Here is a 27,319-nt window from a genome sequence, read left to right as displayed (position 1 = left end):
ACAAAGATCAGTAGTAAGAGTTATTTGTATTGCCTAAACTGTTAGAGTGTTAAAGATACTCCTGGAGCAAACTGAAGAATTCTACCCAGTGTACTCATCACCTAGTTGTTGTCATCCTGGAAACCATAGCGCTGAAGAATAAAGTAGCATGGCAATTGATTCTATCCTTGACCCTATGTTCTTCAGAATTTTCGCCAACAATTTGGATAATGCCACCCAAAGCAGGCTGATCGAAATTTGTAAATGACACATAACTGGAAGTGATAGCTAATAAGCTTGTTAACCAAATCAAGATTTAAAAGACTGGGTCAAGGAGACTCCCCTAGTGGTTCAGTAGTCAAGACTCTGTGCTTCCCCTGCAAGGAGCACGGGTTCAATTGCTGCTTGGGGAACTAAGATCCCTTATATTGTGCAGCATGGCCAAAAAAAATTTTTTTTTAATTTGAAAAAAAAAAAAGACTGGGTCAAAGCCATAAGGACATTTAAAAGGGGAAAATGTGTTTAAAAAAAATTAACAGCACATATCCAAGGTTAGGGGAAGCCTGGCTTTGCAGAAGTTCCTAAACAAAATACCTGGTATATAAATTCACAACATAAGAGGAGGTTCCATAGAATTCTACAGTGGATGGGTAAAAATAAAATCACTGCTATCCTAGGCAGGACTGATAAATACATGATGTCTAGTCCAAAATAGGCAGTGAGAAGGCATTAGTTCACTGTCTTCTGAATGGGTTCAACCTCACTGGCAGTATAGTGCTCAGTTCCAGACATCAGTCTCTTAAGGGTGACACTTAACAAACTGAAACACGTCAGGAGGAAGGTGGTCAGAGTGGTGAAGGCCTGGGATCTACGACACACATCTGAAGTGCCAGGAGTGATTAGCCTGAATAAGAGAAGGCACAGGCAGGTAGGAAATATATCTTCAGATATTTGAAGGCCTGCCATTAGAAGAGAGAGTAGATATTTCGGTAAGCCTCAGACAAAAAGGGAACCTTAGGTGGTGAAAGTTACAGAGAGGTAGATATATGCTCAATATAATAAGGAAATCTCTTATCACAAGAGCTACCTAAAAGTAGAATGCACTACTTTGGAAAAAGTGGTGAGCTCACCATCAGCAGCCATGTTCAGGATGAGATGGAATGCCCACCTGTCAATCAAACTATAGCTAGCTAGGTAACTAATCATCACTCTGTCGTGTTTGACTCTTTGCGACCCCATGGACTGTATAGTCCATGGAATTCTCTGGGCTAGAATACTGGAGTGGGTAGCCATTCCCTTCTCCAGGGGATCATCCTAGCCCAGGGATCGAATCCAGGTCTCCCACATTGCAGGCAGATTCTTTACCAGTTGAGCCACCAGGGAAGCCCAATCAAACTATAGAGGGGCTCTGCATTGTAAACACCTAGGGGGTGACCTCGGCCATTACCCTCCACATTGAGAATGTGGTGCTAAGGAATTCAAACAAAATGGCAAATAAAAGCTGGTCTTGCTGACTGACAGTGGACCTAAATGTTTTATTATGTATATATGGTTTGGGTTTTAATTATGAAGTATTCCAAGCATGCATAACAGATAACCATTAATCAACTTTTAAGAATAATTTTTGTTTAGGGGCCAAGCTCACTCTCCCCTCAGCCCAGCATAGGCTGCAAAATTAGACAGTGGAGCACCAGTGTTATGTGACACAATATTGAACTTGAGGCTCTTATCTGTCAATGACACATCTTAGGGTTGATTCAAATGCATCGTCGGAGTTCATCACTTTCCTGCCCTGCTTTAGAAATTGTTTCATTGACTGTGACTGGATCACTGGATCAATTAGTTTTTCAATTAAGAGTTGTGCTAAAATCCCATGTAAAATGAGTTGCAAGTCAAGACAGGCCCCTGACAACTTCAGATGATTGATGGAGACACGTAGGTGAATAGCAGAGATGGAGGCTAGGAAGAATGACGATTCTGTTGAGCTATTTGTTATGGAGATGATAAGTACTGGGAGTTGAGAACCAATAGCACTTACTCACTGACACTTAGATAGCAGCTTTTGTAATATTTCAAAGGAGAGTTTCAGCTATTATTTCCATTTTCAGCACATCCCTGTGAAGTGGGCAGGACAGGTGTTAGTTCTCCTGGCTGACAAATGACAGACCTGAAGCCCAGTGAGCTAACCTGCCCCAGACCACACAGCAAATTAAAAGACCGAGCCATATAAAGACACATCACAGAGGCTTGCCCCTGGCAGTCCAGTGGTTAAGACTCTGCACTTCCAATGCAGGGGCACGGGTTCAATCTCTAATTGGGGAACTAAGATCCCACATGCTGTGTGGCATGGCCCAAGACAAACAAACAAAACCCACTGCAGGGCAAACATACTGAGAGATAATTTCTAAAATGATATTAAGAGCAGATACTATTTATCAATTAAGCACAGATTTCTATGAGAGCCACATACTTTGCTCATCTTCATTTAATCCACACAACAATGCTATGGGGTAGGTATTATCAGTCTAATGGTTATAGATTTGGAAATGAGGTTTGGAGAATTTAAATAACCAGCCCAAATTCAGTCATTTGACCTCAGAAATAAACTCCAGCTTTTCCACATCCATTGCCACAATTCAAATCTAGAACACTCTTGTCTCTCATTTAGACTGTAGGAAAGTATCTCAAATGTTCTCCCTGCTTTCACTGACAACCCCCTTAAATTTACTTTCCATACACCAGCCAGATAAATCTTTTAAAAATATAAATCAGCTCACAGAATAACCATGAACAAAGTCCTTCCATGATCTCCCTGTGTTGTCCTTAGAATAAAATCAAAATTCCTTACCAGCATCCTTCAAGGTCCTTCACAGTTGGGTCCCTGCCTCTTACCAGATTCTTCATGTAGCTCCTCTTTACTGGCCACACTTCAGTCAGGGTAGTCGTCTTTCAGTGCCTTGAGTACATCAAGTGCTGTCCTCCATCTGGGCCTCAGAAAGTGCTATTTTCTCTGCATGGGATGCTCTTCTGCTCTCAGGTATCAGCTCACATGTCACATGGTCAGATATCTTTCCCCTTGACCTCATCTAAATTAAAGTCACCTTGTCACATAGCCTCACAGCACCCTAATACCTTTCCTTCTTAGTACTTAGAACATGGTAATCACAGATGGGTATGATTCTTTTATTACTGTTTGCTTCCAATACTAGATTGTAAGCACCATGAGGACAGAGGTCAAATCTGTTTTGCTCACTGCATGTAGAAAGTGTTTGTCACTCAAGAGGCACTCAACATTTCATTTGATGAATGAATAAACAAAAAATTTTAAACTCATGAGCTCCAGCTCTTAACCACATGTCTTGATATAAAAGGGCCTAAAAAGCATCTCCTTACTCCAACCCAACTCAGCACTTCTCCTGCCATTTCTGACATTGCTGGGGAAGGGTAGTTTGCACTTAAGAGTTGAAAAAAAGATGAATGTTCCAAAATACATGTGTTCATATGTTAATGTGTGCATTTGCAAGCGGCTATATTCAAGTAGGATCAAATGTTGATAATGAGTGTTTTCTTTGCCAGCGTTGAGATACATGCCATGTAATTGCAAAAATAACTAGTTAGACTGTCAGAAGGCAGGATACTCCTGAGAGCAGAACAAAATGTTCAAGAGAATTAACCCAAAGATGATAATTAAACCATGGAATCATCAGCTGGAGAATGTGTTGACACCTTGTTCTGACTTTTGAACCTATAAGCACCCAATGAACTCAAGACCAAAGGATGTTCAAGCAGACTGGAAGGCTGATCTGTATGAACCCAGAGAAAGGATGAGCTGGCTTCTACCCCACCCCAACCCTTCCATCCTTTACCTAATTCTTACTCTCTTACATCCCCAGGTTAAACACGAATAACCAGTTTTAGGGCAAGACCAGGGAAGTACCCACCTATATAGTGGACTTTGTAGAGTCTACACTTCCTAACTTTCATCATTAAAATAACTGATGGGATTACCTCAATATGCATGCCTTTTCACTAGGGTAAAGCCTTGTTCTCTGTGGAGAGGAAGTCATAACCAAATCCTGTGGATATCAAACAGAGAATGGAGGAGGCAGATTGAAACGGGGTTACAATGCCCCCAGGGGATATTTGCCACTATTTTCAGGCATTTATGGGCTTATCTTCAAGAAAATTAAAGATACCAAGGGAACATTTCATGCAAGGATGGGCTCGATAAAGGACAGAAATGGTATGGACCTAACAGAAGCAGAAGATATTAAAAAGAGATGGCAAGAATACACAGAAGAACTGTGCAACAAAGAGCTTCACGACCCAGATAATCACAATGGTGTGATCACTGACCTAGAGCCAGACATCCTGGAGGGTGAAGTCAAGTGGGCCTTAGCCCACTACGAACAAAGCTAGTGGAGGTGATGGAATTCCAGTTGAGCTACTTCAAATCCTGCAAGATGATGCTGTGAAAGTGCTGCACTCAATATGCCAGCAAATTTGGAAAACTCAGCAGTGGCCACAGGACTGGAAAAGGTCAGTTTTCATTCCAATCCCAAAGAAAGGCAATGCCAAAGAATGCTCAAACTACCGCACAACTGCACTCATCTCACACGCTAGTAAAGTAATGCTCAAAATTCTCCAAGCCAGGCTTCAGCAATATGTGAACTGTGAACTTCCTGATGTTCAAGCTGGTTTTAGAAAAGGCAGAGGAACCAGAGATCAAATTGCCAACATCTGCTGGATCATGGAAAAAGCAAGAGAGTTCCAGAAAAGCATCTATTTCTGCTTTATTGACTATGCCAAAGCCTTTGACTGTGTGGATCACAATAAACCGTGGAAAATTCTGAAAGAGATGGGAATACCAGACTACCTGATCTGCCTCTTGAGAACTTTGTATGCAGGTCAGGAAGCAACAGTTAGAACTGGACATGGAACAACAGACTTGTTCCAAATAGGAAAAGGAGTACGTCAAGGCTGTATATTGTCACCCTGCTTATTTAACTTACATGCAGAGTACATCATGAGAAACGCTGGACTGGAAGAAGCACAACCTGGAATCAAGATTGCCAGGAGAAATATCAATAACCTCAGATATGTAGATGACACCACCCTTAGGGCAGAAAGTGAAGAGGAACTAAAAAGCCTCTTGATGAAAGTGAAAGAGGAGAGTGAAAAAGTTGGCTTAAAGCTCAACATTCAGAAAACGAAGATCATGGCACGTGGTCCCATCACTTCATGGGAAATAGATGGGGAAACAGTGGAAACAGTGTCAGACTTTATTTTTGGGGGCTCCAAAATCAAGGCAGATGGTGACTGCAGCCATGAAATTAAAAGACGCTTACTCCTTGGAAGAAAAGTCATGACCAGCCTAGACAGCATATTGAAAAGCAGAGACATTACTTTGCCAACAAAGGTCCGTCTAGTCAAGGCTATGGTTTTTCCTGTGGTCATGTAATGGATGTGAGAGTTGGACTGTGAAGAAAGCTGAGCGCCAAAGAATTGATGCTTTTGAACTGTGGTGTTGGAGAAGACTCTTGGAAGTCCCTTGGACTGCAAGGAGATCCAACCAGTCCATTCTGGAAACTCCAGTACTTTGGCCACCTCATGCAAAGAGTTGACTCATTTGAAAAGACTCTGATGCTGGGAGGGATTGGGGGCAGGAGGAGAAGGGGACAACAGAGGATGAGATGGCTGGATGGCATCACTGACTCAATGGCCATGAGTCTGAGTGAACTCCAGGAGTTGGTGATGGACAGGGAGGCCTGGCATGCTGTGATTCATGGGGTCGCAAAGAGTCGGACATGACTGAGCGACTGAACTGAATTGAACTGAACTGAAAGCATCATGGGAGGTGGTTCCTGTGCTGAACTGGAAATTAGATTAGATTCTTAGTATCCAAACTTTTGGACTTTTTGGATCCATAAATGTTTTAAGGGGGGTTAAAAGGGTGAGTGGAGTATAGATTGATCTAGAGACTCAGCAATGTTTAACTTTTGCTGTGTTAAGTGTATTAATTTTCTATTTACTACTATAACAAATTACCACAAATTTAGTGGCTTCAAATAGCACAAGTTTATTATCTTCCAGCTCTGTAGGTCAGATCAAGGTGTTGGCATGGCAGCATTCCTGTCCAGAGGCTCTAAAAGGGAATTCATTTTCTCGCCTTTCCCAATTTCTAGAGACCACCTATGTACTTAACTCATAGCCCCCTCCATCTCTATTCATAGTTATGGCTGGTCAAGTCTTTTTCATATCACATTACTCTGATACTGACTGTTTTTTCAACTTCTGTCTTCCACATTTACATTGGGCCACCCAGATAATCCAGGATAATCTCACTATTTTAAAGTCAACTGATTAGCAACCTTAATTCTATTGGCAGCCTTAATTCCTCTCTACCATGTAACCTAATTCACAGATTTGGGGGATTAAGACATGGACATCTTTGGGGACACAATTATTTGGTCTGCTGCAAAGAGGGCATACATATCCATATAAGTTCATATATATACATACATATATGTGTATATATGTATGTATGCTGCTGCTGCTGCTGCTAAGTCACTTCAGTCGTGTCCGACTCTGCGCGACCCCATAGACGGCAGCCCACCAGGCTCCCCCGTCCCTGGGATTCTCCAGGCAAGAACACTGGAGTGGGTTGCCATTTCCTTCTCCAATGCACGAAAGTGAAAAGTGAAAGTGAAGTCGCTCAGTAATGTCCAACTCTTTGCAACCCCATGGACTGCAGCCTACCAGGCTCCTCTGTCCATGGGATTTTCCAGGCAAGAGTACTGGAGTGGGGTGCCATTGCCTTCTCCTATACATACATATAAATTCATATATATGTATATGTATATATATGAATTTATATATATATTTGAATTTATGTATATATGAGTGGTATCATAAACACCACCATTATTTCAGAAAAGAAAGGACTCTACATACAACACTCAGATAATATAAATGATACAGAGAAAAGGACTATTTTTTCCTAAAAAAAGAACAGTTGTCAACCTTACCCCAACACACACACACACACACGGATATTTCACCAGACTGGAAACTTCACCACGGACCAGCATCACAGCTTTAGAAAACACTGGTCTCCATGATCTTCCATCTCTAAGCTTCCTTGATCCCCTGGAATTCACTGTACTGTGTTATTACCTAGAGAACCTTCTTGTGGTATATCTCTACTGGTTCCTCCATAGCTGTGTTTTTCTTCTTCCTGCTTGTTTCAAATGTGATCATTAAGTCAGCAAGAGACTTCAGTTTCCTTTTTTCCCCCAATTCAAAAGGCTATGAAAAGTGTTCTGTAAATGATATGGAATATTGTTATTCTGATCTTTGGGATAATCAAGTTGTTTGACATTTTTGTAATGAGGCCTTTTGAAATATGGGTGGTGTAATTAGCTGCCACACTGCACATTCTCAATACCTGTCCCGACCCTACAGACTTGGGGACTATCAATAAAGTGTGACAGCTGGCTCCAGCCTTGCTTGTCACTCAGCATTGAGGGGAACACAGCCGGTGAGCTACACTAGAATCCCCAGGCATCCAGAATGTAGTCAGAAATGACTTTTTCAACTAAAAGAATTTGCTGTTTTGCTAGGAGGAAGAGATAGAGACAGGTATTCTTAGCAAGCAGACAATCGTGATATTTCACACTGGGAAGCCGTGGAGGCCCCGAGTGGAAACAGCATTTTATCTGTACAAGGGAATGATATAGGGAGGGGAAGAGTCAGAGGACAAAGTCAAATTAGCAGGGTTCTTCCTGAACCTATGACTACCCAGAAGTGACCCAGGAGTGAGAACAGGAAAGAATACTGAAGAAATGTCTAGGGAAGGTGAAAGAGAAGAAAAACTGGGCTTCCTGGACTTAGTGTGAAGTCAAGGGCAGTGGTTGCTGTAAGAGGTGTAACCTGATGGGGTGAACAGAATGCAAAGTAAAGAGTTGGGAAGAGAAAAGAAACACAGAATAAACTATTCAGTTGCCAATTACATGCTAAGCACCATGTATTTCCCATGTACCATTTCACTTACTCTTCTCTCCGTGACAATAACCAAGTCACATTTATAACTAAGACATACTTTACCTTTTACTTATCTCATTTCTTACTGTCTTTTCCCCTCACTAGTACACACATTTTGGGAGGACAGGATCAATTTTCTCTCCTGTATCTCCTACTACCTATAATGGTATCAGCACATAGTAGATGTTCTACAAATATTTGTTGCATGAATAAATAGCTAGCATTAAGCGAGTATCTCTTACATGCCAGGTACTGTTATAGATAGATGCTTCCCATGAATGGAGTCATTTTGACTTTCACAACCAATGCTGAGACGGGCACTATTATCTCATTTTTAAAGATGAAAAACCTGGGTCAGAAACAGAGATAGTAAGTAATTTGCCTAATGAGTGATGAATTCAGGATTTCAGCCTAAAGGATCCAACTCTAGAACCTGCCTTCATAATCTCTATCCTGTACTGAGGCTCAGAGAGTTTAAGTCGTGCAACCTAAGACTGGTAGAGCCATAACTAGAAGTGAAGTTCACCTCAAAAGCTTCTGCCCCTTCCTTTTATGCTTCACGGCTTCGTAAGACTGCCAAGACAACTATTTCTTCCATCATTATTTTACCAGGGACTAGTCTCCTGAGATGGAGAAGGCAATGGCACCCCACTCCAGTACTCTTGCCTGGGAAATCCCATGGATGGAGGAGCCTGGTAGGCTGCATCCATGGGGTCGTGAAGAGTCAGACACAACTGAGCAACTTCACTTTCACTTTTCACTTTCAAGCATTGGAGAAGGAAATGGCAACCCACTCCAGTGTTCTTGCCTGGAGAATCCCAGGGACAGGGGAGCCTGGTGGGCTGCCGCCGTCTATGGGGTCACACAGAGTTGGACATGACTGAAACGACTTAGCAGCAGCAGCAGCAGCAGTCTCCTGAGAAAAATAAATGGGTGTGGTTCATTAAGGAGTCAGATAAAGATAACACACATTGCGCCAAAGAATCACAAGTCCCCAAAGATCACCCACCAATCTGCCACCTGCTCTCACTGATATTTGAGGCTGGAGGGAACTGAGAGCAGCAGCTGGCAGATGAGTCACGGGAAACCCCTGGTGGATCCATCTATGCTGAGAGCTAGGTATTGTGGGTAAGTCACTTTCATGCCAGGCAAATCCTGACCCATGCTGCCCTAGATAGCACTGGAGTAGGGATGGCATGGAGATGCTGATAAAGCAGTTCTGAGAGACTGGTTCATAATTCATTGCATGACCTTGTGCAAGACACTTCGTCGCTTTTTGTCAGTTTCTTTAGGCTAGGGAGGCGTCAGTGGGACTCTGTGTTGAAGCAGAAGAGATATTCACTATATCTCTTATCTACTGGACCTTGCCACGTAAAATTTCATCTGGAGAAAGGATTCTACACTAAAAACAGTGCTTGAAAAGACAGTGAATGACAGAGTATTTACGTTTCTTCTATTTCAAACATTCTAAGGACTTAGAAACATAGACACTATCCCTTGGGTCAGCTCAGTGTACTATTCAGCCCTACTTTCTGCAGCCAAGAAGGGAATTTATGCCCCACTCACAGGTCCCTTATGCCCCAGCTTCCCTCAAAGGCTATTACCCCTGTCCTCGTGTGGCAATTGTCTTCCCCACTGGGCCTTCTGCTTATGTTACTTGCACATGTTGAGACAGAGCAAGTGTAACTATGCACAATAGTATTTGCAGGACAGCTGCACCTCTGTTTTATCCAAAAGGAAGATGAACCTATTTGCAGGCAGGAATAGAGACGCAGATGTAGAGAACAGACATATGGACACGGGGTAAGGGGGGAAGGGTGGTTCAAATTGGGACAGTAGCATTAGCATTTATATGCGACCATGTGTAAAATAAATAGCCAGTGGGAGCTGCTGTGTAGCGCAAGCTCAGCTCAGTGCTCTGTGATGACCTAGAGGGGATGATGGGAGGGTGGGCGGCTCCAGAGGGAGGGGATATATGTGTACATATAGCTGATTCACGCTGTTGTATAGCAGAAACTAACATGATATTGTAAAGCATTTATACTCTAAGGAAAAAAAAAAAGCAATAGAACACTTACTGATTTTTTCCTAACACACGTCTTGTTGATGTCCACTGCCGTGCGTCTGCCTGTTAGACCACAGCAGCTGAGCATTCTCTGAAAGGTGCCCCTGATCTACAATATAATACTCCTAGGTCTCTCACCTGAGCTGGGCCCAAAGCTGTAAGCTTAGTTTGGAATTTTTTAAATTGTCACTGGGCTCCCTCACACCTACTCACTCACCCATTTTTAGAAGATCTTCCTGAGTCTTATTCTACTTGTCATCATACATAAGCTTAAAGATTTCACTGGGTGCTCCTGCCTGGAGTCTGGGTTTCACATATAAACATGACTTTCTTCTTATCAAGTTTTAAAACAAGCGAAAATAGCATTATGTTGTTTAGGTGCATCTGTGTATTTTTTTTTTTTTTTAGAAAACCAAGCTAATGATAAATTTAAAAATTCAGTGTAGTAGTTACCTCAGGGGGAGGGAGAGAATCAAAACAGGAAGATAGAACAGAAGAAGAAGACATAGGTAAAACTAAGTTATTAGTAATATTATGATTCTTGGGTTGAGTGATGGTTCTATGAGTGTTCAATATATTTTAAATAAATAAATAATGAAATGTCCATGTATAAACTACTAATGACTAATTCTGCACCCACGAGGTTCAAAAACAATGATTACAAGAGCAATGCAAGGTTTTAAAAAAAAAACCAGAATCTATAACCTACTTTAATTTTCTGTTTCTTTCCAATACACCAGGGGCTTTTTGAAACTCTAAGAGGATCATAGCTATACGTTTGTCTCTCTCCAAGTATTTCTCCCTCAATTATTGTTCATAATTTTGCCTGTTTGGGATTTCCTTGTTGAAAAATATGTTGCATTGTATGCTAGTTGCTATAGATCTAAGAATTACTGGCTACCTCCTGAGTCATTTTGGATGAAAAGCCATGATTGCTTATTCCAGTCTTCCAGCCTCATGACTGTTAATAAGATTGGATTCTTTCTAGGGCTGCCAGATAAAACTCAGGATTTTCAATTAAATAAGAATTTCAAATAAACAAGTAATTTTTCAGTATATGTGTGAATTTGAGGCATATTTAAACTAAAAATAACTTCTTATTTATCTGAAATTCAAATTTAGTTGGACATCCTATTTATTTACTTTTTGTTATATAAATATATATTCAATATATTTTTATTTGCCAAATCTGGAAACTCTATTTCATTCAAGCCAATAAATCCTATCCAATGTCACTGTTTGTTTTGGGTCCCAGGGAGTGTGAGATTTGGAGTTGAACTCAGGTTCAAGTCCTGGCCCCTCCACTTAAGAGACAGAACATTTTTTGGTCTCAGAATTCTTATCTATTAAATAGAAATGATAGTAATACCTCAGGAGGTTGTTGGGAATATTAAGAGAGATAATATGTGTGCTTAGCACATGGGCTGGTACCTACTAAGAACTCAATAATTGCTATCATTATTGTTGTCAATGTTATATAGAACAGTATGTGTATTGGCCAAGATTTGACCTAGTACTGCAAAATTCTACATTGACAGGATGAATTTGGGAATGGGACTCTCCTTCATGTCTCCTTTGGTGACGATTAAGACAAAGTGCCATCTAGCCACTTCCTTTTTGTTTCGGAATACTTCTTTTGGCCCCATGTCATGAAATGCCCCAGGTTCATTCTCTAGTTGACTTTTCCTTTTAATATAAAGGCTTTTCTTGCATGTGTTTGAAGGTCACTTAGAATTCCTCAAGTTGGAAGCAATTGTCTTCCCCTAAGGAGGCCCTTGAGTGACTGATAATCACCTTTGAAATGCTACCTCAAGCCAATGAGCCATGAGTTTGGCTGATAAAAGGGAGCAAACCCTTTACATTCTCTTCTCTGACCCATCCATTCCCATCAAAACTGAATCTATCCATTTTCTTACTTGTGCCTGGAAAATCCCATGGACGGAGGAGCCTGGTGGGCTGCAGTCCATGGGGTCGCTAAGAGTTGGACATTACTGAGCAACTTCACTTTTACTTTTCACTTTCATGCACTGGAGAAGGAAACGGCAACCCACTCCAGTGTTCTTGCCTGGAGAATCCCAGGGACAGGGGAGCCTGGTGGGCTGCCGTCTATAGGGTTGTACAGAGTTGGACACGACTGAAGTGACTTAACAGCAGCAGCAGCCTGACATCTAATCAGACATGTTAAAGGCTAAAAAAAGATTGTAATTTGGGGGAGGGGGCTCCCAAGCCATAGGCTTTTTTTCATAACTCGAAACCTGAAAAAGTAAGCCTAACATTGGCTTCCTAGCTGATAAGGGTGACCAAGCAGGGGCCCTTAAATCACACCACATTATCAGCTGCCTGTTCTGCCTGCTTCTCATGAATGGAAGGGAGCAGTAGTGCAAATAATCTGAAGATCATTTCCACTTGGTTTGGGAATGCACCACATGGTGCTGTTGTAGCTGATTTGCTTTGCTAATTTTGTTCTACTTACGCTAATATTGAGATTGGTTCCCATTTTTTAAGCTCATCTGGGCCCAAAGAAGGAAGAGGTAGTGGCATGACCCATTTTGAGATGGAAGAAAACTCACCACAATCGTGAGGAGGATGTGAACATTCTGTGTGTGGGCTACCAGGTCTAGAAGATCAGATCAAAAGGATTAAGATAGAACTTTACCTATTATACAGGGGCAGAATCGGCCCACCTACCCCATGGGCACTGAAAAGCCAGTATTCCCAATGACTTGCCCAGAATCTGAAATTCTCCTCATTATTAGTCTACATAAGGGATGTTCATCATAACATAACTAGATAGGTAAAGCATTATGTAACCTAAGAAGGGGCTTCCCAAGTGGCTCAGTGGTAAAGAACTCGCCTGCCAATGCAAGAGACACAAGAGACGCGGGTTTGACCCCTGGGTCAGGAAGATCCCCTGGAGAAGGAAATGGCAATCCACTCCAATATTCTTGCCTGGGAAATGCCATGGACAGAGGAGCCTGGTGGGCTACAGTCCATGAGGTCACAAAGAGTCAAACACGACTTTGTGACTAAACAACAACAACCTAAGAGGAGTCACACATTTCCTAGAAGACACATTAGCAGTCCATCTGACTAAATCATCAGTCACTATTGTTACCTAGTAGAAAAGCACTGCAGGGGTGAGACACAAGATAATTCTATTGGGTTGGCCAAAAAGTTCATCTGGGCTTTCCCATAACACCTTCTGGAAAAACCTGAATGAACTCATTGAGTTCATACCTTGATGGGGCCTGGGTATCCTAAGAGGCCCCTGGGCAGCTACGGTGGAAGTGTGGGAGCACTTGGTGCCTTGGGGGTGCACTGGGAGGTTTACTGAAGGAGGGTAAGACAACCTTCACCTCTTTGCTTCCCACATTCCTCTTAGTTTCCTGCCCATGCTTAGTTTTCTGTCATAGAGAAGATGCAACTGCATCAGATAAATTCTTCCCTTTCTTATCCTTTGCCTGCTGGGCAACTGGATTTTCCAAGGGCTTCTAGAGACTTCAGCACCCACTGGTTTTCTGTCTGTCTTTTAGAGTCTAACTATGCACTCTATTTCCAACCCTGCAAGCTGCAGCAAAGGACCATGAAGTTACTGAAATGTCTTTCTCTTTTTCTCATTGCAGTCTGCTCCCAGTTCTCGAGAGGGGTGTATGCCATCTTTGGATTCTATGACCAGATGTCCATGAACACTCTGACCTCCTTCTGTGGAGCCCTGCACACGTCCTTTGTCACGCCCAGCTTCCCCACTGATGCAGATGTGCAGTTTGTCATCCAGATGCGCCCAGCCTTGAAGGGCGCCATCCTGAGTCTGCTGGGTCACTACAAGTGGGAGAAGTTTGTGTACCTTTATGACACAGAAAGAGGTAAGACTCATCTGCTCTTCTCTTTGAATATTCACGTAACAGTAGTCTTCAACCTTCCTCAACTCATGCTTGTCCCCTTCCCTTCCAGTAAATAAAATCTCATATGCCTTTAAAACTGTAATTATTATTCTAAATGAATTGAAGAGTAGGGCCAAAAAAAAAAAAAAAAAAGAATCAAAGCAATACTAATTTTAGAATCTAATTTTTCAAATTATACATGTCCTCCTATCCCAAACTTTGAAAAGGGGTTTCAGATTATCTTCCTGGTTGAATCACTGTTGCTGAAAAAGAACCCTCCCTCCTCCTCAAAATAATTGATCTGGTCTAAAATACACTAAGCAAAAGTGGTTTAGTCTAAAATAGAGAAAGGCCTGAGCTGGAAAGCTTTTGCAGAATTAATCCAGCCAGAGACCACAATTACCCCCATTTCATAGATGAGAAAACTGAAGCCCAAAAAGGAAAAATGCTTTTTCACACAGTAGCTTAACCCCAGATGTGGGACTGGTGGCAATGTCTCTGGCTTCCAGATCACATTAGGCTTTCAGATTGTAGGGCCTCAACAACTAGCTGATGGAAATAATGAAAGGAGACTGGCTAAACTGGGTTTGGGGGGTGGATAGATTTTCTAAGAGTTAGGCATATTTTATTGAATCTATTGATGACATATTATATGGAAAAAGTCTCAAAAATTAGGGGTCTGATCTTAAATAGTATCCAGTTAGGTATACACATCATAGTGCAGCTAAGCAGACTCCTCAAAAATCTAGTTATCTTTGAGGGCTTTCTTAGTAAAACCAGGGAATCCTATCACTATGAGATTCTAAAAGACAATGTTACTTTATCACTTGTTTGCCTATATAACCCTGGCTATACACAGGGAAGGGCTTGCCAAGTGGTGCTAGTGGTAAAGAATCTGCCTGCCGATGCAGGAGACACAGGAGACCGGAGTTCAATCCCTGGGTCAGGCAGATCCCCTGGAGAAGTGAATGGCTACCCACTCCAGTATTCATACCTGGGAAACCCCATGGACAGAGGAGCCTGGTGGGCTACAGTCCATGGGGTCACAAAGATTTGGACACTAAGTGTCTTAGGACACATGCAAGCAGGGAATGGCTGTCTCTGACTCAGGATTTTCTGATTCAGAGAAAGAAGGAGCAAATGGAAGACTTCTCTGAGGGATTACTGCAAGTGATGTCCTTATAGGTACCTTAACTTGAAGGGCCATTTTGTTTTTAGGAATCCAGAGTGCTCTTCACTTCACTTTTATTTTGATAGATCATCAAACTCTCTCAGGAAACACTAAGGCCTATATTTGCTTATGGTACTTATCTCCAAAATATTATCAAATTTCATGAATCTGAAACAGGAGAGCAGAGTTCTAGTCCATCCTCTGCCACTCACTAGCTCTTTGACCTTAACCACCTCACTGAGGCTTTCTTGGCCTTGATGTCCTAACCAAAGTTATGTCCCTTCTTAATGTAATATGCTATGACTTTTAATATTATACCAGACTTGGGATACTTTGAATCTTATTACTAATCCTAGCTTACATATTATCAGTTAGTCAACCAATCTATAAGGTGTTATCCACCCTCAATGGTTTATTCAAATCTTGTGATACATGCTTATATAATACAGTTCCAGTGGGGGTAGACAGAAAAAGGACATTAAGGAAACAATTCATGAACAACTTTCAGAACAAAGTATCAAACTCAGTAGCAAATTAAGTGGTACACTACAGATTCTGATTGTTGTAAGACTTATGAAAAAGTAGAACTCCAAGAAAGTAGAATTTTCAAAGGCTGGCTAGAGGAGCCAGGCCTTAAAGGATATGTAAGCTGTGGATTGGAAGAGAAGAGGGAGATAGAGTTTGGGAAAGAAAAAAAAGAACTTGAACAAAGGCAGAATCAGAAAGGAGTACCCTGTGTTCTTGCACATCTTTGCCTGACTAGAATACCAAGATAGTTTAAATGTTCTAATTCACAATTTGCTAAATTTTAATGCATTTCCTTTCTTTCAAACACTGAAGATGAGTTAGCCTATTTCCATGTATTATATACAGTAGAATCTGTATATAACACATGCATAAAAATCTCATTTTCAAAACTAAAATTTGTAAATTAGACAACTTCTCTCCTGAAACTTTTTAAAATTAAATATCGGTTCTGCTAATACTTTTTGAAAAGCAGGAGACACAAGTTCATGTATTCTCTCCTCATCTCTCATGACCCTCCTTTGCCCATTAGCTCTCTATTGGAGGAAAGGAAGCAAAAGTCCACCTCCCTTTCTTTCTTTTTTGGCTGCGCTGGGCCTTTGTTGCAGTGCATGGGCTCTAGAGCACATGGGCTCTCCAGATGTGGTGCGTGGGCTTAGTCACTCCTCAGCATGTGGGATCTTAGCTTCCCGACCAGGGATCAAACCTGCATCCCCTGCATTGGAAACACAGAGTCTTAACCACTGGGCTACTAAGAAAGTCCACGTCTCTAGTTTCTAATCCTGCATATTTTTCTCAAATCATCTCATTAAATAATTTGTTCAGTTCTGTGGTCTTAGAACCAAATGAAACCTTTCTGACTCATGTGGGTTCATATTTTTTCCTCTATAGCCATTTAGCTGGTGGAATTATTCTGCTCTGTTTAAGAAGTAATTTTCTATACAGTTTTATACTAATTTCCCCCTTATAAAGCCTTCTTAAAACATTGCACACCACAACCTGGGTTCAAATTTTTCAATGGTTTTTATTTGCCCACATTGAAAAATAAAAGCAGTCTACTCCTCAAGGCATAATTATGCCTCAACCAACTAACAAACCTGTTGTCTTTATGTTACCTGATGGGAAACATCCATTCCAGGCTACGCCCATTTTCCACTGTTGCCCAAACGTGTCAGAACCACGCTTGCCTCAGGAACTGCCCTTCTACTACTACCTGGAATTCTCTCCATCTTGATTATGGAAATTCTTCCTGCCTATTATTCTGTTTTTCAAAACCCACTTCAAACTCTACCTCCTCAAGGTAGCCTTTCCTGACCACTCCAGTGCACAATAATTCATTCACTCAATAGGTGTAGGGTTAAATTGCTGAACAGGATAGACATGTCTCCTGCCATTATAAAGCTTACATTCTAATAAAGGATATAGAGAAAAATAAGTAAGCAAAGAAATAAAAATAAGCAAAAATTTTATATTTAGGTCAGGTGCTATGAAGGAAACAAAGACAGATACTAATCTATAGGACATAATTGTCAAAGGATTCTCAGTGACAACCTCATGAAGAAGGACCATTTCAGTTGAGAACTAAAGAATTAGAAGGAAACAGTCATGTGAAGAATAGAGGGAACAAGTTTTTAGGCAACGAAAACAGCAAGTGCAAAGGCCCTGTGGCAGGGAGAGCTTAGTATGTTTGAGAAACTGAAAGAAGACAAGTATGGCTAAAGCGTTGTGAGGAAGTGGAGAGTGACCTAAGATGAAAATGAAAACAGAAGTCAGATCAAAGCCAAGGCATACACACAGGAGCCAGGATAAGGAATATGAATTTTATTGTAACTACAATGGGAAGTCATTGAAGGATTCTGAGTAGGGGAATCACGGGATCTCACTTAAGTTTCTATAGGTGAGAAATGATGGCAGCTTAGACTAGGCTGGGAATGGAGAAAAGTAGACAGGGTTGAAATATATTTTGTACCCAGAATCAACAGAACTTGGTGACAGACTGACTGTGGGATGTGAGGGAAAGGAAGGATTCGTGAATGACTGCTAATCTTTTGGCTTGAGAGACTGGATGATAAGGTGATGCTATTTAGTGAGGTACTGAGGGCAGGAGGAGAACCAGTTTTAAGGAGCAGAGATTTTGCACACCTCTGAAGGCCCCTAGAATGCTTTTGTCCATGTTATTCACTTGGCACTTATTTGCTTTCTGTTGTTAATTCACTGGGTCTGCTATTGACCTTCCCAAGTGCTTCTCTCCATTGTGATAGTAGATCATTGCTTAGTCCCCAGACTGAGACTTTGTGCTTACCCAGTTTCTAGCACAGGCCTGGGTAGATACTTACTGTTTTCCCAACTCCACTAGTGATTCATCCAGAAGAAGCCCATGACTGTTTTTTAAATGTTGGACTGAAAGAGTCAGAAAAACCAAGAAGGGAGGGAGGGTGGGAAGGGGGAAGGAAATAAAGAAAAGGAAAGAGGGAGGGAGGAAAGAAGAAAGAAAGAAAAAGGAAGAAACAGAAAACCCAATTTATAACTCAAACTCTGTTGTATGGTTTGCTAAAATATTCAATACTATGTCTATTCTATATTTTCTCTTTTTTCTACAATGATCATCTATTGCTTTAGTAATAAACATTATGGGGAAAATTACAACTGCAAAGTATAATTTTAGAATTTTTAAAATTACATGAGAGAAATGGAAGCTGGAGAGAGACAGAAGGGAGCACCTATAATTACAATCAAATAAGCTAAATATACAAATGATGTGACTCCACTGTATAAGGGCAGAGATGAGTGAGGAGCTGAGAAATGGGTTAAACATTTGAGGTCATTTTAAATATCTATGGCACAATCAGGGTAATTTTATCTCTGAAATTGTGAACCACTGAGTGGATTTCAAAGCTTTGTTAGGTATGCTTTGATTTCTGTCTGCAGACTAAGGTCTGGTTTTCTGTTTGCTGGTCATCACCTTGCTTAATTACTAAAATAACCACCTTGGTTTGTTAATGCAAAATTGAAATTGATGCTCTTGGAGCTATATACATCAAAAGTCAGTTCTTGGAAAAGTTATGAGCTTTACTAAGTGTGACATACACCCTCTTTGTAACCTCTTCTCTTTACTGACCCTTTTTTAAGGCTACACTGCATGGGGGATCGTAGCTTCCTGACCAGGGATCAAACCTGTGTCCCCTGAAGCAAAAGTGCAGAGTTTTAACCACTTGCACCCCATTTTTTCCTTTTTACTTATCCAGGACTCCTCACGATGGCACTTACTTACACCTGCCCTCCCTGGCTTGGCATCTCTGTCCTAACCAGTCCCTACACCTGCATAAAAGTGCTTCCGCTTTGCTATTAGACCTATATTTTGGGTGCAAGTGATCTATCTCTCTGTGGTGCTAACACTTCCCCCAGAACAGCAACACGTTTGAGAACTGCAGCCAGACTCTCTCGTGCATCTGACAACTCTCCTTGGCTTCAATGGGCACAACCCACAGAGATGAAAGAACCTAGCCCAGCCTGTGGCTCTCAGCTTAGATAATGAGATAATAGCTCCAAGTGCCCTTTGAGGCAACCAGTCCCTACCTTCTTGCCAGTGTTCAATAAACTCCTGCCGTTTCCCATTCTCCACCTGAAACTCCCTACTCAGTTCCCAGGTAACTCTCAGGAAGTCACCCGCCTTCTCTCAGACCTTTCTGTTTGTGCTAGAAGGTTGTGGCAAGAACATGGGCAGTGACAACAAGTAGCCCTTCAGTCAACAATTGCTGGGTGTTGCCTAGTGCTCAGCTACAGGCAGTATTTAAGCAGAATTCAGGTCCTGCCTTTGAGAATTTGAGATCCTGTTGCTGAAACAGTCATTTATCTCAGGGGCCTGGAAAAATTCATTTTTAACCCAACTTGCCCCCCCCCCCCGCCATCCACCAAGAAAATTTGCATTCATTAGAGCAGGCACCCTGTGAAAAGATTAAAGTATTGCCAAATAGCTAGGAAGGTGGGAAAATGTTAAAATATCCTGAAGGGCTTGAGAGGTAAAGAGATTCTCCAAGACAAGGAAAAGAGCCTTTCTCCAAGGATCATGAATGTTTTCAGATTGGCTAGATTTTAACTCTACAGAGAGGCAAGCAGAGCTTCAAACCCTCACATCTTCCTGTACATTATCATTTACTCCCTACTTACGTAACCCGGCTTCATCCTTGCCATCCAGTTCTTCTTTCCCAAATAAGGCACAGATCCTCTCACTGTGTGTGTGTGTGTCTCTCTCTGTCTCTCTCCCTTTCTATGCACACACACACACATGCACGCACACATGTGCATGCACACATACACATCCCAGTACCAATCTTTGGTACAAAACAGCAGATCCCAATTTTTGTCATCATTTTTATTATCTTAGTTTGATAAGAGCAGCTGCCATTTTTAAGCACTTATTACATACTAGGCCCTGAGTTTGTGAATGATCACGTTTAATCCTCATGGCATCCTTGCATCTTTACAACAGAAGGAAATCAAAGTATAAAAAGATGAAATGATGGCTCCTAGGGATCACACAGCTTAGCGTGCCAAAGTAATGAAACCCAGGATTTTGAGCAAAGCCTGCCACGTTCCACAGCCTGTGTGTGTTGTTCACTGGGCTGCCATATTGCATCCCACACTTTTAACATTGACATTATGAGGAGCTCGTCCCCTAGTATTCCCTTCAGCTATTCTTCAAAGAAACTATTACCTCGAACCTCCCTATCCTAGTCTTCCTGGGGATGCACTCTAGTTGTCCACTTCTTTCTTAAAGGCTGATGTCTACAAATGAACACAAGAGCCTTTGGTCCCAGAGTCCCAGGAATCCAGATAAGCAGGGGGGAAAATTCCAGGCTAAGGGGCAGGTGGGGAACAAAAGTAGTAAATGCAGCCAGATAGGTGGCTTTGCCCATGGTGCCCATTCGTAGAATGCTGTGGTGGGGACCTAACTCCGAGGTGAATCTGAACTCACAGATTCCTCTCTGGGGCCAAGGCCATTTCCAGAGTCCAGAAAACATCTGAACTTGCAAGTCATCATCACTAAGGGACTGTTTTTGATTGAAGAAAAAGAAAGCAAAGGAGAGACTGATACTGGGTTGGTCAAAATGTTCATCGCAGCACTGTTTATAATAGCCAGGACATGGAAGCAACCTAGATGTCCATCAGCAGATGAATGGATAAGAAAGCTGTGGTACATATACACAATGGAGTATTACTCAGCCATTAAAAAGAATACATTTGAATCAGTTCTAATGAGGTGGATGAAACTGGAGCCTATTATACAGAGTGAAGTAAGCCAGAAGGAAAAACATAAATACAGTATACTAACGCATATATATGGAATTTAGAAAGATGGTAACAATAACCCGGTGTATGAGACAGCAAAAGAGACACTGATGTATAGAACAGTCTTATGGACTCTGTGGGAGAGGGAGAGGGTGGGAAGATTTGGGAGAATGGCATTGAAACATGTAAAATATCATGTAAGAAACGAGTTGCCAGTCCAGGTTCGATGCACGATACTGGATGCTTGGGGCTAGCGCACTGGGACGACCCAGAGGGATGGTATGGGGAGGGAGGAGGGAGGAGGGTTCAGGATGGGGAACACATGTATACCTGTGGCGGATTCATTTTGATATTTGGCAAAACTAATACAATTATGTAAAGTTTAAAAATAAAATAAAATTAGAAAAATAAAAATAAAAATGCAAAAAAAAAAAAAAAAAAAGTTCACGCAGGTTTTTCCATAAGATGTTACAGGAAAACCTGAATGAACTTTTCAGCCAACCTAATAGATTCTACCATGGTTACTTGGCAGGACGTTTAAAGAAAGTAGCAGGAAATAAATTTTTTAAAAGACAGATTATCAAGAATGTTTTTCTCCTTCATTGTAAGAACTGATTAAAGGATGTGTGGAGGTAACAGATGGCTCCAATTCTAGTCATGTCCAGTTGCCTTCTGGGAACAATGAATCAAAAAGCGTTGTTATTGAAATTCAAGCTACTTTTTATATCTGAATAAATCGGGTACAGCCAGAGAGTACATTATCTGTTGAGAGACAGACACTAAATTCCCCTGTTTGAGCAACAATAATCAGGGTTGACAGTACCTGAGACATTTGGTAGTTTCTGCAGCCTGCCTAACCTATTGTGATGAGGCTTCAACTATAGGAGTATCTCAAGGGCCTGCACAATAATAATAGTGAATGACTATTTGGACTGGATTATGAATAAAAGACTGTACATATGTCTATAATGAGAATTTCATTGAAAATGAAAATACTAAAGCTGTCATATTTTTTAATACTTCGATTTGCACATCCTTGACTGCTTTGGGGCATAAAGAGAAAAAGTGCCGAGCAATTTGTTGTCAGCTCTTGAAATAAATTATCATTTAAACACTTCCTCTCCACAAAGGTTATTAGCTCAGTAGCTTGTTCCTGAGGTTGGACCATCAGTTGAGGGGAAAAAAAAATCACAAGACATTCAACTACCCTTTCAAAAGCAGAATATTAGTTACTGTGGAAATTGTTCTCCCGGTAGCTTAACATATTCCACTGTATCTCTCCAATGCTGCAGATTAGACTGCAGTGACTATTAATAAATACTGTCATATTTTACAGCTGTCATGCAAAGCTGAAAAAAGGCTTCGCTGTGATTAGATCCTGTTTACAGTAATATTTCCAGCTCAGACTCAGAAAGGCAGTTGTCCTATAAAGGTATTTTCCATAAGTAGAATATTTCTCCATCAAATGACACGACTAATTTGAATGTAGTGTTAACTCCTTGGTGGCAGTGAATTTGAGACTGAATTAACTTTGCAGCCAGAGATATATTCCTCTCCAGAGACACACTAAGCTGAAATGTCAAAATTTTTCTCTTGGGTTTTCCTTCGTCTTCAAAGCGGTGCTTGGAGTAGTCCGCTCCTCCACAGAACAACGCACCCGCACTGGTTGGTCTGCCTTCTTTTGCCCCGTCTCTGGTGACTGACTGCATTGTTTGCAAGACAGCTGGTCAGGATTTAGGGTAGGAACGACACTCCTGTGGGCTTGCTGGAAATTCTGCTTCTCGAGCTCAAATGACACCGTGAGTGAAAGAAATAGACGTGTAGTCCCCTAGCATGCCGGAGCTGTGTGGAAGGTTATTCACATCTGAGAAAGGGAGGTGACAGCTGGCAGGGTTGCTTTTGCTCTGACCTGCTGCTGCTTTTCATCAAGCTCCTTAAGGAATTAACCCTCACTAAGCTGAATAGCTAGTTTGCAATGAATGTGCGGTCCTTATACCATCAAGGGGTAGCAGACACGTCCCATTAATTCAGGGGAGAGCCTGAGAGGTCTTTGAGAGGCTCTTGTAAATGTCCCTTGGGGAAGAGACGGATTGTAGTGTAGATCTACAACTGTGACTTTTGAGGTTCATCTCCCAGAGCCCCCTGAGCAACCATTCAAGCCAGTGCAGGGCTGGCTATGGAAGTGAAACAAAAGAATGCCTGTCATGTCTTTAGCATCAAGCTGGACACTGTAACATGCTCAATCAGCTTTCCCTCTTATCATTTTAACAGTGATCCTCCATGCAGAGGGAGTGTGATTTACCCCCCTGTAGGGGACGTTTGGCAATATCTAGAGACATTTTTTGGAGAAGGCAATGGCACCCCACTCCAGTACTCTTGCCTGGAAAATCCCATGGACGGAGGAGCCTGGAAGGCTGCAGTCCATGGGGTCGCTGAGGGTCGGACACGACTGAGCAACTTCACTTTCACTTTTCACTTTCATGCATTGGAGACGGAAATGGCAACCAACTCCAGTACTCTTGCCTGGAGAATCCCAGGGATGGGGGAGCCTGGTGGGCTGCCATCTATGGGATAGCACAGAGTCAGACACGACTGAAGTGACTTAGCAGCAGCAGCAGCAGAGACATTTTTCATAGTAGGTAGAGAACAGGAGGGCTTCCCTGATAGCTCAGTTGGTAAAGAATCTGCCTGCAATGCAGGAACCCCAGTTCACTTCCTGGATCAGGAAGATCTGCTGGAGAAGAGATAGGCTAACCATTCCAGTAGTCATGGGCTTCCCTTGTGGCTCAGCTGGTAAAGAATCCACCTGCAATGCAGAAGACCTGGGTTCGATCCCTGGGAATGCTGCTAAACATCATGCAGTGCACAGGACAGCACCCCCACCCCCTCAAAATTATCTGGACCAATGGCTGTAAGAATTCCTCAAGGGGTTGGAATGAACCCATCTTATCTCTTACTGTGCCTAGATTGGTGTTAAGAGTTACATTCAGTGGGAGGTGGCACATTTAGCTTTGGAGAACTTACTTTATGGTCAGAGTGACAGGATAGGATCTATACACATGAAGCAAAGATAAATACAAAACAGCACAAACAAGAGTTTGATTGGATAGTATGCATTTGAAGTACTGTGAGAGTCCAAATAAGAAAAAAAAGTTCACAATAAGCAAGCTGGACCCGTCAGAGAAGCCTTCATGGAAGACCTTAAACCTCTTTCTGAGCCCACCACCCAACTGCCTTCCCTAGCAATAATACTGCTTTGATGGCTAAGGCTTAGTGGGTATCCAGACCCAAAACAACATGGCATTCTCATCAATGTTCCCAAACGTCAGAGCTTAGGGCAAGCAACACAATTAAAAGAAAAACCAAAAAACGGAACAGTGTTCCTTTTACGAAATGGAAAGCAATTACAGAGCTGTTGAAAATAGGCAGTAAACAAAAGGAGGGAGGGAAACGCTGGAAATATTCCATTTTCCTAACTAATCCTGTAGCAAAAGTGCAATTTGCCACAAAATCCACAGTGGTCTCTCCCTCTCCCTCGCAAACACATTGTTTGGCATCAAGACAGCTACACAGGATGTCTTAGCCATACCATGTACAGGAGCCAGGAAGACAGAATATGCTGGTGGGGAGGGGCAGAGGTTAAGGGGGAGCACCTCCCCCACAGTCTCTGTGGAGCACCCTCATTCAGGGCGAAAGAGGGGCGTGAATAGAGCCTACAACACTCCCAGTCTTCATGGATCCTTTCCAATCAATAAGTTGCCAGTGTCAACTGCTGTCCTGCTTTGTCGACTCCACAAACGATCTGATTAATTCTCTGGTGCTAACTGCCTCAGCAGGCTTTCTCGGCAGTAGAACAGAGGCTAATTAAGATCATGTCAGGCGAGGAGGCTGACAGGTTATGTTCCTGGGCCACGCTGAACTTGCACAGGGTGCTTCAACTTCACCGCAGGCAGGCAGGGCGCGGCCAGGCACGATTCCCTAGCAGGAGTCTCTCATTTATTTCCGCCGAGTCCTGCATCAACCGGCCTCTGTTTTGTCAAGGATTTACATCCTTCTCCTTGGGGTAATTAGCTGCCACTGTGTTCACTTTGAATTGCATTATTTCAGCTTCCTTTCATTTGAATTTTTAATACTCTTGTAAATAGAGATGACAATTAATAGTGGGGTCTTTTCCCTCCTAAATCACACGTGTGTGTGTGCGTGTGAGAGAGAGAGAGTGTGTGTGTGACAGAGACAAAGATAGAATGTGTGTGTGTGTGAGAGGGGAGAGAGACAGAGAATCAGTATGAAACAGAGACAGAGAAAGACTGTGCGTGTGTGTGAGAGAGTGTGTGTGTGTGCATGTGAGAGAGTGAGTGTGTGTGTGTGTGTCTTTCCAGCATATAGCCCATAGAGGTGAGTTTAGGACAGATAAAGGAAGCCTTACTTTTCACAGCAGGTAAAAAATGGAAGAAACATATGGAACTCATTACACCGAGTGGTGGATTAGACTGAAAATATAAATAGCTTCCCTCTCCCCCCAAATAAAGGCTTAGATGAATTCATGGATGACAGACCTATAATGAGTTATTACAGGAAAGAGATGTTTGGAGAGTTCTCTAAACTGAGGTTGACATACATTGCACTGCAGACTTAAGGGGCCACATTTGCCTTCTCATAGGCATATAGTCACACAGAGTACCAACATTCTCTGCCCCAAGTTTTTAAGGGTAACTTCAAGAGCTTATTTTGTACCTAGGAAGTCAGGAGGAATGCTGAGAAACAGAATGTTCTCCAGAAACATTCTGTCTCTTCTCATATACTCAGAGCCTCCAAGCACACATCAAGAACACCCTGTTGTGAGAGGTGATTGGCTCAGTCAAGGATGTTGCAAAAAACCATCACCAAACCGTATCCTCTGTTTCATGCTCTTCCATTAAGTAGCCATGTTATCCTGGGCAAGTCATATAGCCTTTCTGGTCCTCAGATTCCACATCTGCAAAAATGAGGAAGTGGACTCAATTGTTCTTCAACTCAGAAACTCCTGAGTGCAGGGTCTGTGTGTCAGAACATTACTGGGATTATGAAAGTGAAGAAGCAAAGTGTCTGCCCTTAATAAACTCACAGCTTAGCAGGGGACTGTAGACAAGATATTAAGTAAGTAGAATCTAGAGTGATCCTTTTAGGTTTTAAAATTTTGTGAGCTATTATAGCACTTCCATTGATAATGAAGCCAGAACTCTCTTTCAAATGACCACTCTTAGGAGGGGTGTGGAGACACAAATAATCACGCATATTTAGAAGTTAGCCAGAGACCCTCGGCACACTCTCATTTTTTCTTGCTCGCCCCTTAGTGCTCAGTCTTAATATTTCCAGGAAGAGTCCTGAGATAGAGGAGAAAAGGAAACAGTGCTTCGTTGGTAGACTAGGATATCCCAGGAGATCTGAAAACCCTTTCTGGCAGATCTCTAAGTTAGGCACTGCCACGACACACTCCTAACAAGGTTTGCTGGAATTCTCAAGGTGTCCTTCACTCCAATACCCCTCAAGTTCTGAAAATGGCAATCTCATTTGCAATCTCAAGGCTTCTGTAAAATGAATGGATTGTTTCTTACCAAAAATGATATGAATTTCTAGGACAATGGATAATGCAGTTTTGTTTCTTGAAATGTATCTACTTTTTCTAAAGATTCAAAAGGGTTCACTAGACACAACAGTTATAGGTTTATAACAGCTTTCCAGAGGCTGTCCCCAAGTCTAGATCCACATGTCTAGTTTTTCCCTAAAACCTTTTCCTTGATGCTCCACCAGTCTCTGAGACTCAACCTGAAGAACTCTCAACTTATCATCTTCCCAGAAAAACCATCTGCTCCACCTATATTCCCAGGTTCAATGAATGGCACTGCCCATTAGCCTGAAGTAGAAACCTTGTCCTTGAATCTTTCTTCATCATCCCTCATATCTCATCATCAAAGACCCTATTCTGGTACTTCCCCGGTGGCCCAGTGGTTAGGACTCGGCGATTCCACTGCAGGGGGCGCAGTTTCAACTCCTGGTCAGGGAACTAAGATCCCACGTGGGGTGCAGTATGGCCAAAAAAAAAAAAAAAAAAGACCCTCTTCTACATTCCAGCTACCGCTGACTCAAGTTCAGACTACCATCACCTCCTGCCTCATCTTCCTGATCCTGACGCCCACCACCGCCACCAATAGCAATCTTCCCATCACATCACGTCCCTGCCTAAAAGCTTTCAGCAGGGCCCCGTTACTCTTAGGATCATGTCCTAGTTTTTTAGCATGGCACAGAAGGCCTTTCATGATCCAATTAAACTCTGACCCATTTTCTTAGCCTCATCTCCTCCCAGTCCTTACCCACTAGTTCTCCATA

General features: G+C 42.1%; 1 protein-coding gene across 9 annotated transcripts in view; it reads left to right on the top strand.

The window, feature by feature from the left end:
• Window positions 1-27,319, top strand: part of GRIA3 (glutamate ionotropic receptor AMPA type subunit 3) — a 310,057-nt gene that overhangs the window by 65,773 nt on the left and 216,965 nt on the right. For all 9 annotated transcript variants that reach the window (XR_015159097.1, XR_015159096.1, XM_086388204.1 and 6 more), the window contains one exon: window positions 13,711-13,950. Coding sequence is in view for 7 of the 9 variants with exons in the window: in XM_086388204.1 (XP_086244330.1) it covers window positions 13,711-13,950 (240 nt within the window). In the remaining 2 variants the exon portion in view is untranslated. The remainder of the gene's footprint in view (window positions 1-13,710; window positions 13,951-27,319) is intronic.

The sequence above is a fragment of the Bos grunniens genome, chromosome X (genome assembly GCF_055505025.1).
Source record: "Bos grunniens cultivar Pamir isolate PY7600 chromosome X, Bosgru_T2T1.0, whole genome shotgun sequence".
In the NCBI taxonomy this organism is placed as follows: Eukaryota; Metazoa; Chordata; class Mammalia; order Artiodactyla; family Bovidae; genus Bos; species Bos grunniens.
This window is presented reverse-complemented; position numbering and strand designations above follow the sequence as displayed.